This window comes from Chroicocephalus ridibundus, chromosome 3 (genome assembly GCF_963924245.1).
Source record: "Chroicocephalus ridibundus chromosome 3, bChrRid1.1, whole genome shotgun sequence".
Lineage (NCBI taxonomy): Eukaryota > Metazoa > Chordata > Aves > Charadriiformes > Laridae > Chroicocephalus > Chroicocephalus ridibundus.
This window is the reverse complement of record NC_086286.1, coordinates 84,272,023-84,285,494: the sequence shown is the minus strand read 5'-3', so window position 1 is coordinate 84,285,494 and position 13,472 is coordinate 84,272,023. Positions and strand designations below refer to the sequence as shown.

General features: G+C 39.3%; 1 protein-coding gene across 6 annotated transcripts in view; it reads right to left on the bottom strand.

Moving 5' to 3' along the window:
- FBXL4 (F-box and leucine rich repeat protein 4) overlaps window positions 1-13,472 on the bottom strand; it is a 71,661-nt gene that overhangs the window by 16,651 nt on the left and 41,538 nt on the right. For all 6 annotated transcript variants that reach the window (XM_063329912.1, XM_063329913.1, XM_063329911.1 and 3 more), the window contains 2 exons: window positions 2,663-2,734; window positions 1,024-1,336 (listed from right to left, as the gene is read on the bottom strand). In XM_063329912.1, coding sequence (XP_063185982.1) covers window positions 1,024-1,336; window positions 2,663-2,734 — 385 coding nt within the window. The remainder of the gene's footprint in view (window positions 1-1,023; window positions 1,337-2,662; window positions 2,735-13,472) is intronic.

The following is a 13,472-nucleotide window of genomic DNA, read 5'->3' as shown; positions in this document are numbered from 1 at the left end:
GGGGTCTCGGTTCTTTCTAGCACCCTTCTCAACCCAAAGGTAGCATTTTCATTAAAATTAAATTTAATATTAAATATTAAATGTAATTTAAAAATTAAAATTAAATTTAAAAAATAAATATTAAAAATATGCAGTGCAGCTGCTTTCTTCCTTTTAATTTAAACATTCCTTTTTCAAGAAACCTTGTGAAAATAAGTCAGTAAAAGCATGAAGACATTTCTCCTACGTTGATGTCACAAGTATCCCTGCTTTCCTACATTATTTTAAAAAGAAAAACTGATATTCCATCACAAAAAGAATAAACTCCATATCATGCAAAACGACATTTCTCAACCTCCTTACTCGAGTCCAAAGTATATTTATTTTAGATTTCTAAAAATATTTTAAACTATAGAAGCTGCAGAGGATTAGAAATTTAAGACTTGCTATGCTTTTTGACACTCATCTCTTCTTTCCCACCTTAGTAAAAAGTCCATTTTAAGTTTTGCTGTTAATTACTTTTTCCTCTTTAATGAGTCAAATTCACTTCCTGGTAAAAGGGACAAAGAAGTTCAATATTGCTTTGTGTATCTGTATTGTGCAAAAGCAAAAATCTGTTTATTGATCAGACTTGCACCATAAATATACTTTGTCACACTTCACAGAAGTAAAACAATAAACAAAAGCAGAAAGAAGACGACTGGATCTTCTGATAGTCAAAAGAGAAAGATTTTAGTTAAAAAAAACCTAATGGCCGTGAAAGTAAAAGTTACTGGAAAGATCTTGCACTTAAATCTCAGTTAAAGCAACTCATACTAAGCAGTCAAATTACATGGTTGGTATAAATCTACTGGATTCTGAGTCAGAAACTCACTGCAGTGAGTAAAACTTCCCTCCGTTGTTTTTTATATGCTAAACCATAATTTTAAGAAATATTTATTGAAAAATATGTCTAGAAGACAGTTCTGTCTTAAGGACTTCTTTATAACTGCACGGCTTTTGAGACGCAGTAAGAAACACACCAACAGCCCTACATTTTCTTACCCAATATATCCAGCTGCCGTAAATGCGTACAGTTAGCAGCAAGCTCCTCAATGTCTGTGTCACACACAGACCTGTTGGCCGTAAGAAAGAGCTTTTGCAAGTTCGGGAGTTTACGTGCAAGGTTTGTGAAACAGCCTGTACCGCTCTGTAACGTCGGGCACCAGCCAAGATCAAGCTCTTCCAAAAGCTGGCAGCCTGAAGCCAATTCTGCTATTCCACTTTCAGTTATGTTTTTACATCTCCACAAATCCAGACTCCGAAGCTTTTTGCATTTTGCTCCCATCATGCTTGCTATGAGATCATAGTCTTCAATCTGCAAGGAAAGCAAACACTTTGTCATGTATACCATCTTTCCAGACATACATAGGTGTTTCGAGATTTGCTTGCTAACATACCTACAGATCTGTCTTCAGCATTTGTCATTTCTGAAGACCTCTGAAAATTATTCATTGTAGAGCACAGTGAGGTCTACTTTTACAAAAGTCAAAAATAAAATAAATTTCCTATCAACCCCTAGACGTAGGTGTTTTTAAATTTACTTAATTCTAAAGATCAGTGAAAATGCAGCGAAAAGTTAATTTTCTTTGAAAACTCATTCTTTTTATTGCACAGTTGTTTTTCCTTCAAAAGATGATTAAAAATGTTTTTATGACCCTAAGCACTGCCAACCATAAGCACATGCCAATTGAAGAATATGCTTATTTCCATTCTAGGTTGATCAGTCGTTGCATCTTCTTATGGAAGCCTTATTAGTTACCTTGGGCAATCCAAAGAGACTAAACCAGGGTCCCACTGCACAGGCAGAAGGAATGAAATCCACTATCAAAAACCACAGGAAGACTACGACTGTTGGAAAAATGTAGTCACACTGCCTTCCTCTTCTGTCCATGAGTCAAAACAGGGAAGGCTGAGAAATTCTGCTTAGTCTCTTGCTTCTTGAACTACAAGGAAGGTCAGCTACGTCTCCCTGATAAATTATCCGGCATATCTACTCGGTCTAGTGGGAGGTGTCCCTGCCCATTGCAGGAGGGTTGAACTAGGTGATCTTTAAGGTCCCTTCCAACCTAAACCATTCTATGATTCTATGCCTACCACCAGAGCCAGCGGGAAGCCAGAATCCCTCTACACACAGCTCCGGCACACACACACAATATACCTCACACAAGTGCCCTGAAGGAATTGCTGCTGTCCCTGTATTCTATTTTTTTAAAATCAATGAGTGCACCCAGCAAGCCTATGACTCAAACAACTCTGGTTGAAAATATTTCTCTCATGGTTATTACTGTACGGTCAGACACAAGCGTTAATTTGCTAGGAATGATGATTTGGTCTGAATAAAAATAAATAAGTGTTGATTAATAGTTTTGGAAAGAAAAAGCTATTATGCACATAAAGAATGCCCCAAAATTTAGCAAGAGTCTGAAGAAGTATGAGAAAGCCTACAAGCTGTGTTTTAGGCCTACTAAACTAGTATGTAACCAAGCTGCATTCACCTTAGACCTTTCAAGAGAGTATAGTATAACGTCAACCTCGCATTTAACATGTCTTTGTGAAACATAAACCCAGGTCTAGTCCCAAGGCAAAAGCGTGTGCACACACACACACACGCAGTCCCCCCCTGTGTGGTGCAAGTACTCACCATGACGCAGCTGCCCAGGCTGAGGTGCTGCAGCTCCGAGCAGAAGTTCAAAATACTGAGCAGGGCTGTTTGCTGCCACAGGGGAACGCATCAGAAAGAAATACAGAAAGTGAAACAAAGAGAAGAGGTCAATTAGACATTAAAGGCTGTCACTACATTTCCTGAAATACAGCTCAAAACTCTGTTACAGACACCACAAATGCCACTTAATGAGTCCCCAGGTACTTTCCACATTGATTGGGTTAAAGCAACGGTAATCGTTACAAACCTTTATGCAAGTCACTATGGATGTGGTTCTGCATTGCCCTGAAGATACCTACACACCCATGACCTATCTGCTCATTTCCCACAGGAAAGCTGCTGAAGAAGCGTGGCAAGTTCAAACGCCAGGCAAGGCCAGCCCGAAAACACAGAGGGCTGGCGACACACCAGGAGAACAGCGGAGGCTCTGACATTCCCTGATGGGCTGCAGCCTGATGGAACTGCCAATAGAGACGCGCAGCATCAGGACCGAGCTGGTGACTTTAATGTCAAAGGAGTCTCCCTGTTGACAAGGATGCTGACAACCATTGAGCACCTGTCACTACTCGCATACAGATCGAAACAGATATAATGTGTATTTTACAGTCATGTTCCTGCCATTTAACATGGTCGTTCTTTTCAGAAAGTGATGCACATTGCTCAGCCTGAAATTGGACTGGAACATCAGATGCATCTTACAAAATTGTAAAGCTCTGTTCCACACAAGGGAAACTTTACAGGTTTTTATTTGTGTTTCTAAGATACCGAAAAGACCCTTCTGCAATATCTGTAGCCATATTTTGTTCTGTAGTTGGAAATACACACAGGGCAAAGAAGAATGTAGTCTGGGATTCACCTCACAAATAGCTGTGCATCGTACTTAAAATATTCACCACTTCATTAGGACTTTGTAATCTGTATGAGCTTGAAACCAGGAAGAAGTTTCACAACGTATTAACAATAGAAGTTTGTGGATATCTGCAGGATATACAAGAGTTTCTAATGAACAAAACCTCAAGCAATATATAAGGGACAACATAATCTACTGCTAATAAGTGGAATTCCTACAAGAACATTAGCCAACAATTTTTGTACACAGGAGTAGTATAATTTTTATATATATAATTAAATATAAATTTACTTGTTTTCAGAAAGTTTAGGGTAACATGCTTCATTTAGTTTCCTCAGTTTTTTTATATTCTAAGCAAGTTTGGCATGAACATGATGTTTTGTCATACCATCGTCAAGAAATATCTGGTCCCTTGCACTGGAAGGCTGACACACACAGAACAGGGACATAGCATGGGGTACTCACGGAGACCATTTCAAAAATCTAATTTAGATGTCTCCAAGAAGCAATTAGAAACACCCAACACTTGACATATATGGTGCCTCAGCTTCCAACTTCGCCTTCTAAGACTTGATTTCCCAAAGGCAGCCTAAAAGTAGATGGTATAAGTAAGCCTTCCTCACTTATAATGATCATAGAATGGTTTGGGTTGGAAGGGACCTTAAAGATCATCTAGTTCCAACCCCCCTGCCATGGGCAGGGACACCTCCCACTAGACCAGGCTGCTCAAAGCCTCATCCAACCTGGCCTTGAACACCTCCAGGGACGGGGCATCCACAGCTTCCCTGGGCAACCTGTGCCAGTGTCTCACCACCCACACAGTAAATAAATTTCTTCCTAATATCTAATCTAAATCTACCCTCTTTCAGTTTTTGGGCCCCTCTGCCCTCCAGTGCTTTATCCCATAGTATTCTACCAAGCAGATCCCTGAAGAGGGCAAAAATCTACTCTCCTGAAGTCCAGGATAGTGAGCTTGCCGTGTGCCCTCCTCATTGCCCTAAGGATCTTGAACTCTAGCATTTCATGGTCACCTCAGCCAAGGCTGCCCTTGAACCCCCACCAGCCCCTTCTTATTGGTGAGAACAAGGTCCAGCATAGCACATATCTAAGCAGAGGTCCTACAAAGCCACTGACCACTTGCTTGTTTCACTTTTGTTCATTTTTAAAGAAAAAGGCAGCTAGGGAATTAAACACAAGAACATTAAAAAGTCATTATTAGAAATGTAACACTTAAGAACACTTTAAAGCTAGCAAATGTGTAAATATCCAATACATTTTAAGTAACGTTCTTACTAAGCAAATGCTTCATTTGGATCATTAAACCTGAATAAATGAGTAACTCCAAGAGAATGAGACATAGTCTTTACTATTTAACTCAGGGGAAATTATGAGCTTTAGAACCTACTCAGGTGCACAAATTCAAAGCAAAATCCCCAAGCCCCTCTCTACAAACCTTAAATATCAGAGCTAAATAAATCGGTCTCTGACTGCACGCACAGTTTTAAACAGGGTTTCTGCACGTATGCAGGTGACTCCACAGAAAAGCCAAATACCTGATCCATTCCCCTATGGTTTTTAGTATTGGTTTCCAGACTGGAATTCAAACACTGGCCTGAAAGGATGGGAAGCAGTAATAGCTTTCCTTAATCGACATAAACAGCACTCTGGCCAGCTTGTAGGATATGAGATCAATTCCATGCTTCCTCTTCTTCAGAGAGGGGTGAAACATGTAGGAAGACTAATATTCATAGTTATCTTGATTAGATAACTGAACTATTTTTGTTGACTTGAACAGGAATTTGATGCATCTCTCAGAGCACCTTTTTTAGCTCCTCTCTAATTTAAGACAGTCCTTCCTGTATTGATGTGTACCGAGTCCACATTTTCAGAGGTCCTCCCACAACCTGTAAAACCTGAAGTATTATTTTAAACAATTTTTTTGAAAAATCCAAACAATTTAAAAAAAGCACTAGGCATGTGGATAACAGAAGAGAGCATGGTAGAACACCACGTTGTACCATCACAAATCATGCAAGTCAAGCCCAAGAGTAAACAACTACTTACTCAACATTAATTATAGCAGCTATATTAATTCATCTTCTGGTGTGCGTACATGCCCACACACAACAAATCAGATTTCTTTCAGAAGCAGGGACTGTTATTCTGTAACTGAGGTGGGGTTTACATATGTCAAGAAAGAAGAAAAACCCTTTGTGCCTGCCTAGTTGTGCCTCAGTCAATTGAGAATCCAGGTGGCAAAGGACATGAAAATAGCAGGAGAGAATGGCAGCTCACAGAATCCATATGCACTACGTATAGAAGGACTATCATTGTAATAACCTGTCTGTTTCAAGCCATCTGTCTGTACAATTCATCTCTCTGACTTGCAATACAAGATGAGTGATAACACTCCTATTTAAGCAAAGGAGAAGAGCAAGGCAATCACCCGACCTTGAAGCTGTAACACAGGCCAAACTTCAGACGTTGAAGTGCTTTGCAAGAGGAGCTAAGAGGCCACCTAGATTCTGGATCAGCAAGATTTCACTTGGAGAGAGTCTAATTTCACTTTCTCAGCCAAGCAGAGACAGTCAAATCAAAGACTACCCATGTAATACTCTTTTCAAGGCGAGTAGCCAAGACATGTACAGTTGGAGATTTTTTGAGTTTTCCCTGTTTCACAGGTAAGTTTTGGCTTTGTACCTGCTCCCCTTTACACAGATTGAGAAGAGAGTGGATCATTAAAAACCCCCAAAACAAACAGTAACAAAACGAAACACCCTCGAAACAAGCTGAAGGTAAGAATTACTTGTTTATGGAGTAATGTATGGCATGGCTTCAGTGGTCTGAAAAAATTACCAAAATAATCAGTTTTTATCAGATGGCACAGACAACAGGAAGAGTCCAAAGGGGCCAAATAAAATGGTCTACCCTACCCCTCCAGTCCCAGGAAAGGTGTTTTCAGGTGAGGAAAACATACAGCTAAGACCATACAGGAGTTGCTTTAAGAGAGAAGACCGTGACATCAAGCTGATCAGGATACGATATTGGTGCTGAACGCACCCTGACGGAGCAGATTACAGAAATATTTTAAGGCATGGCAGTTAGTCCTAAACCTCAGAAAAAAGGAAGCAGCCTGCCTGAAGAGTCTCTGAAGACTTTATGAACAGGTCAGACAAACATCTGTCAGAAAGGACATCATCAGAACTGATCCTGCCTTGGACAAGAGGAGATGAAATTACTGCTTGAAATCCTAACTTACTCCTCATGAGACAGCTGAAAGGTCTGCCCAAACACGAAAGTCCTCAACTCTGCAACACAGGCCAGCCCGGAAGACATTTATGCATTGTGTATACTTCAACCAAATAGCTGATATTGGACTAAACTGAACCCTGCCTGTCTTTGCGAAGACCTTAGACGTCACACTTCAGTTTTGACTTCAGTTGCAAGAGTCTGACATGTTGCAAGAGTGTTGCTGGTTTGAACGTATATCCCATTAGTGGAGAAAACAAATACTGGTGCCAGAGCAATACACTTGGCAAGACTGAATCTTGCTTGACTTTTTTCAGGACTTTTTGCATTCACGATTTAGTAGGAAGTGCAAATAATTTCTGATGTTAGTATGATAAGGAAAGCATCCAACATTGAGCCTGAGCTCAGTATCTCCTCAAACAGAAAACCCTTCTGTCTGTGGCAGATGGGGCTCACCTGTAAAAGATGCACTTTGAATATTTTAACATTTAGTCATTGCAGTTTCATTGTCAAATAGTCAAAGATTAAAAATAAATAAATACAAAAGGTTTTAAAAAATGCAAATGATGCACTATAATATGTCTACCACATAATGGCTGCACTATAATAAAAGGCATGAAAATAAGTGCACCACAGTGCGCCTCTGGAAGATTAAAGGAAGAGCTTCAGAAAAAACTCAAAAGTTTTAGGGTTGGGATAGGGAAGAAACAGCCTGCACCTTCTTATAAACTTTCTTTTTACAGAGAAATCTTAAAAACTACTTCTAAAATTGTTACCTTTTATGCTGGGAACAAACAATGGGCTGTTTTTTCTCCTTCTCAGAAGAGCTGTGTCTGACATAAGTTGGGAATTCTTCCAGCCTCTCAGTGAAACAACTTGAGAGCATAAATCTTTTACAAGACTTTTCTTCTAATTTTTCAATGAAGTGAATAGTGAGAGAAAGTAATCTTAAAGTCCCATTAAAGACTGCTTCCTCCCATCTTTAAATATAGTTTCCCTTGCTCTGTTTTTAATTAGTTACTAATTCACCACTTAACCACTTTGTCAAAAAAAAAAAATATTGAATTATGTAAGACTTAAATTTTGGGGTTTTAACATTAAAAATTTAAATTAGGGGTAGAAAGAAAAACTCCTTTACTCTCCTCCCCAATTGCATTACATGAGAGGACAACCAAAGTTGTATTATTTTTTCTTATCATTTCCAAATGACAACCTCATCTCCCGCCCTCCCTGCCCTATCCCCCCGGCAAACCCTGTTGTCTCCACTTACGTTCAACCACATCAGTTGCAGGCAGATATCAGATAACATGCCTACATTTGCAAGCTCATCACAATGAGAATATTGCATTTTTCCATACTATCAAAGAATTAATATAACAACATTCCTAGAGACCACAATTTCTTTTTCATATTTCAGTTACTTATCTCTCCATCAAAAAAAAAATGCATCTTGAAGAGTCTTTGTGGCGAGTTGCCATTGTATATAAATTTATGGGGCTGTTATACTTAAAAACGGGTTCTACCACAGTATTTACCCATGTTTCTATGTTGCATTTTCATCTTACTGTACAGATCTATGTTGAAATATTGTAAAAAAATATTTGCTTTAAGGTTAGAATCAGGGCCTTTAGGACTACATCAACCAATTGTACTATATAAGATTATTTAGACAAGCTTATTCCACAAATAATCACCTTTTCATAACACAAACAGGAAAAGCATCAAAAGATTCAATCAGATGGCTAGTAAAGAATTGTGGAACCCTGAATACCCAGTACCCGATCAATAGGTATCACATGCTGTTTGTATGCAAATCAAATTTACATTTCTCAACCCACTTAGCTAAAAGTTGATACAGCAATTAAGCAATTACTGTAGTACATCAGTCAGTATATATTTGATACTCTGTAGTTATGTTTCGGGAGCTTATTTATCTGACAGTACACCTGATAATATTATTCCATTTAGTAACAACTAACTATATGAGTGAAAATCCAAGACAGAAAGTTCAACTGTGCCTGAATGAGGAGGGGTAAATGCGATAATGAGGAGGTAACTCTGCAGGGTACTCTTAAGTATTCTGTCTTCCTAATAAAAATCATAGTCAATGACTTTTGAATTAATTCCTTAAAATTCCTGGAACCTGAGAAGCAGATGGAAAGAAGAACTGGAGAATTACAGGCTAACGTCAGGCCAATGAAATCTTCCATGTCTCTCTCGGCCCGTCAATCACATCCATACTCTCAGAAGCCAATCCCTCATGAGAGAAATCAAAATACTCTCAAAACTGCACAGAAAAGGTTCCTCTGCTCATGGTCTGGGCAGGAGCTTCCCTTTTGTTCCAAAAAGGTTTAAATTTACAGTAAGGGAGGTTGGGATCAGCTGACTCAGCCATACAATCTCACAACTGTGGGAACAGATTGGACCAAAACATCTCAAACTTCAGCACACGCATCGTTAGTGCCACTTCTACTGCCACAGATAAAAACCTCCTTCTGCACACCCGCCTTGTCCTGCACACAAGTATTCCTGCATACACATTACTGTGTACGAAATTACATTGGGAATTCTTGCTGTAGGTAACACAAGGCCTGCAGCACGCCATAGACTAGAATTTTCCTGTTGGAGAATGAATGAGACATACCACGCATACAAAAGACATAAGAAGTCTGAATCACATCTTTCTGGATGTAGCTACAAAGTAAAGATGATACAGAAATTAGAAAGTTAACATGCCAAACAGGTTAAGAACTCCTTCCTTAAAATAATAATAAACAAGATCTGCACAGTTATCACAAACATTACAAACAAGCTCTTGGCAAATCAAGAAGAGAAGTCACACCTGTGGTATTCACCACTTGCCGTTGAGATAATGGTCTCACACAGGTTATTTATTGTCATCAAGTAACCTGAATCTAAAGGGTATCTGGAAGTTTTTACAAAGCGGCCTGACTACTGGAATTGAGGCCGAACTTTTTGGAAGGGCAGAGGAGCGACTACAAGTTTATTCCCTTCCCAATTTCACACCAACAGTTCAAACCTTCTTTGGTAAGACCCGTCCCACTCAACAACAGCCGCACCCTGCTTTTCACCAAGATGTGTTTCTGAAGAGTGCAGCGGTTAGTGATTCCATGGGCAGCAAAGCACTTTTCCACCATAAGAATTAACGTAACAGAGGGGACACGTGCAGAGACCTAATACATGCTGGTTTAATACAGACAGATCACACATATGATGTGACCATCTCCTGAGAGATGTCATGGCTTTTAAGCTGGCTTTAAAACATCATCCACGTTGTATGTGGTCTCTGGGTATTTCAATGGTGTGCATTAAGTCCCGATGTACATGCACCCACTCTGAATTCTTACAAGAAATACTGCTTTATCACCAACCAAATTCAGCTGTTTCATCTGCAAGACTGAACGCTTGACAGAAACCTAAAGAGAACACCCTCACTGCCTCTTTCAGGGCAGTCACATCTCCATCACTATCACTATCCCCCTCAGATTACTCAGACAAACCGATCAAAGGTGAAGGACGGGAAAACGGAGTAACAATGATGGCTAGCCCAGCAAAATACCAGATGACTGGCAGGAGAGCTCAAGCAATGGCCAGAGAAGCAACAGATAGTGGGGCGCTGCTGAAGCTGGGCACGGCCCCACCACATGGAGAGCAAGCTTTCCTGAAGCCCATTCACCTCCCTTGGGGCAGGCACACTTAACCCAACGGCTGGCAGGAGGAGTTTTCCTGCTGAGCCCCACATCTCTCAATGTGAACCTTTCAGACACAACCAGGCTGCTGCGGTCTACTGCCAAGGCTTTGGAGAGAGAGCTCCTCCTCAGAACACCAACCAAAGGAAACATCCTGAACCATCCTCTTCCGTACATCAGCTTCTCCTCTTTTTACTACAGTCTGACATCTACAACTTTTGCCAAAATATCTAATTTCAGGGAAAATAACTGAAACATTTAACTAAATGTTAATTCAGCTTTCGGACTTCCAGAAATACCTTAGTGAATAGCAACTGCTATGTGCTCCTGCATAGAGCGGAGATAAGGAATCCTGATGGCAGCACATCACTGGATTCATTTTTTTTAGACTACAGCTATTACTATATGTGACTAAGGTAGCTTTGGAATGGCAATTGATTTCCATTATGTAAAACTGGATAAAAGGAGGTTCTAGTAAGACTTCTTGAAAGATTAAAAAAAAAAACCAAAAAAACCCCAACAACCACTCCTCCTTCCCCAATAACACAGCTCAGCAACAGAGAGAAAGTTCTTCCCTCCAATTTTGGCATCTGGTAGCAAAAACACTGCAGAAACATTGTTATTGGTGTTTTCCATCAACCTTTTGAAAATCTACAATTATAATCTATCACAGTCTTTATCTTAAGCCAGTGAAGTTCTACTTCATAGGTACTGCACCAAAAAAGTTTCACCACCTGTGGTAAAAAACCTAACCAACCAAGAAAAACCCCAGATGAAAGCAGACAATTTTATTTCAATCTGAGTGTTGCTATTGCTATAAATATTTGTAATTACAAACACTTCATGCAAATGTAAAAGCTAATCTTGTTAAGACTGACAAAACTAATTCCAAATCAATGTAAATTCAGAATACTTTTTTTTCCCCTCCCTTTTGGCATTATACAGCACAAGAAGAAAACCAAAAATTGACTTTTTTTGGGTGTGGGTTTTTTTGCCACGGTCTGTGAAAGAACTGTATCAGAAGTTACTTGGCATCTGCTATTCTAATACAGCAATTAAAAAACACACAAAATGAAAAGCCAGAATTCTGTAAACTTCTATTAAACCATTCACTTTGAAAGGTACAACAGGGCAAATCAATATTGCATATTTAAAGGTAAAAAAAAAAATCTACTTCATGAATTTCAAGGTATTATACCTTGGCATCTAAACACCAACCTACAATCAACCTACAATAGTTTCAAAAAGCAATTCTTCTCATAGAAAGAAAAAAGTAATATGTTAATAATGCAGAAACAAAAGGTAGGGTAATGGTGAATTACAACTCTTATCTAAATCTGCTGCAGCTAAGAAACTGTAAAATACGCTTTTGGTCGTCTTTTTTTTTTTGTCTCTCCCCCCCCTAGTATTTTAAGGCATCAAGATAATTTCACAGTTATGTACTTGTTGGTACTATGCTACTTTGAAACAACTTTGTTATAGATATGAAGGAATTTGAGAGGTTTGGAGAGATGACGATGTGTGTTCTTATAAACATGAAAGTCATTGGTTTAACCAGTTAAAAAAGAATTCAAAAAGAACTTTAGATATGTTAGATAAAGTGCTAGCTTCGGTTTTCAGGAAAAGTTTTGATACCTGTTGGCTTCCCAGAAACCACTCATTTTCAGACTACTTCCAAGATTTTGCATTCTAAGGATAAATACATATCCTCCGTATTTTACTTTTGACAGAATGGGATAGTACACAAACGTTCAATAACACACAAAAAACACAATACACTGTTTCTGGAAACTTAAACTGGATCTAGAGGTCTACAAAGCTATTCAAGTTGTTCACCTTCTTTTGGTTTCATCTATTTTCACTTTTCTGTATGTTAGTTTTCAGTTATTCATGCTACAAGCTGAAAATGGCAGGGAATCATATGCCAAATTAGAACTAAATGGTGGCCAAATCTGTTTTATGCTTAATTCCTTCAGTTCCCTGAGCTAACTTGTGCCATTTCATGATGAAGCAAACAGAAGAGGTCACCTCATCCTTTACAAGGCAGTTTTTGTGGTCTTCAGGAAGAACAAGATACCCCTGTAGCCCCAGACAGAGATAACCACTGAAAGTCTGCAATCATTTAGTTCACAAAAATGCCTACACTTCTTAAGCAAGCTTTCTTTAGCCATCCTTTCCTCAATTTTTCCAGAGGAAAAAGGCTGAGCTTTGTAACTAACAGAACTTCCTGCAACTTGGAAAAGCACGTTATCAAGTGACAGCACTCCAAGTCATTAAACACACCTCTATGTAGAGTACCCTATATATATACATATCAAAGAACCTCAAAGTGTCCTGTATATTAATCCTCGTACCACAGCTACAAAATGAGAAAGTTGCTATTACGTAAATTTTACTGATGGGAAAAGTGTGGCATACAGAAACATTGCCCCTCACAACTGGGCACTGTCCTGGTCACAGATCAGGAGAACAAAGCTCATGAGTTAAGTCCTCAATTAGCAGCATCAACACCAAGTCACAGAAGAGCTGAGTGTCGGAGGGGACTTCTGGAGAACGTTCATCCCAGCTTACCTGGCTCCAGCTCAGCTGGCCTCTCCAATCAGACTGAAAAAAGGCTGTCAACAGATGCAGGAGCCAGCCCCTTTCACACCTTCTCAGCCAATGCTTGCCGAAGGGGAACCCTGCCCTGCTCTTATTACCACAATCACAAGAATATTTAAGTGATGCCTTCTGGATAAAGATGTGAATGCAGAAAATTTTCATTTATAGATTCAAAATAAATATGGCAGCAAAACCATTTTCCTCTACAGTATAAACTGACGCTAGAACAGGAAGCCTACTCTCCCTCAAGCATCCGTCAGCTTTCACCTTCAAAGATACAAAATGGAAAGAAACATAATGAAAAGGGTGAAAATTGGACTATATTTGTTAAAAATCAGCCCCCTCTCCCCCGCAAATGTACTTGGATTATTGGGTCATT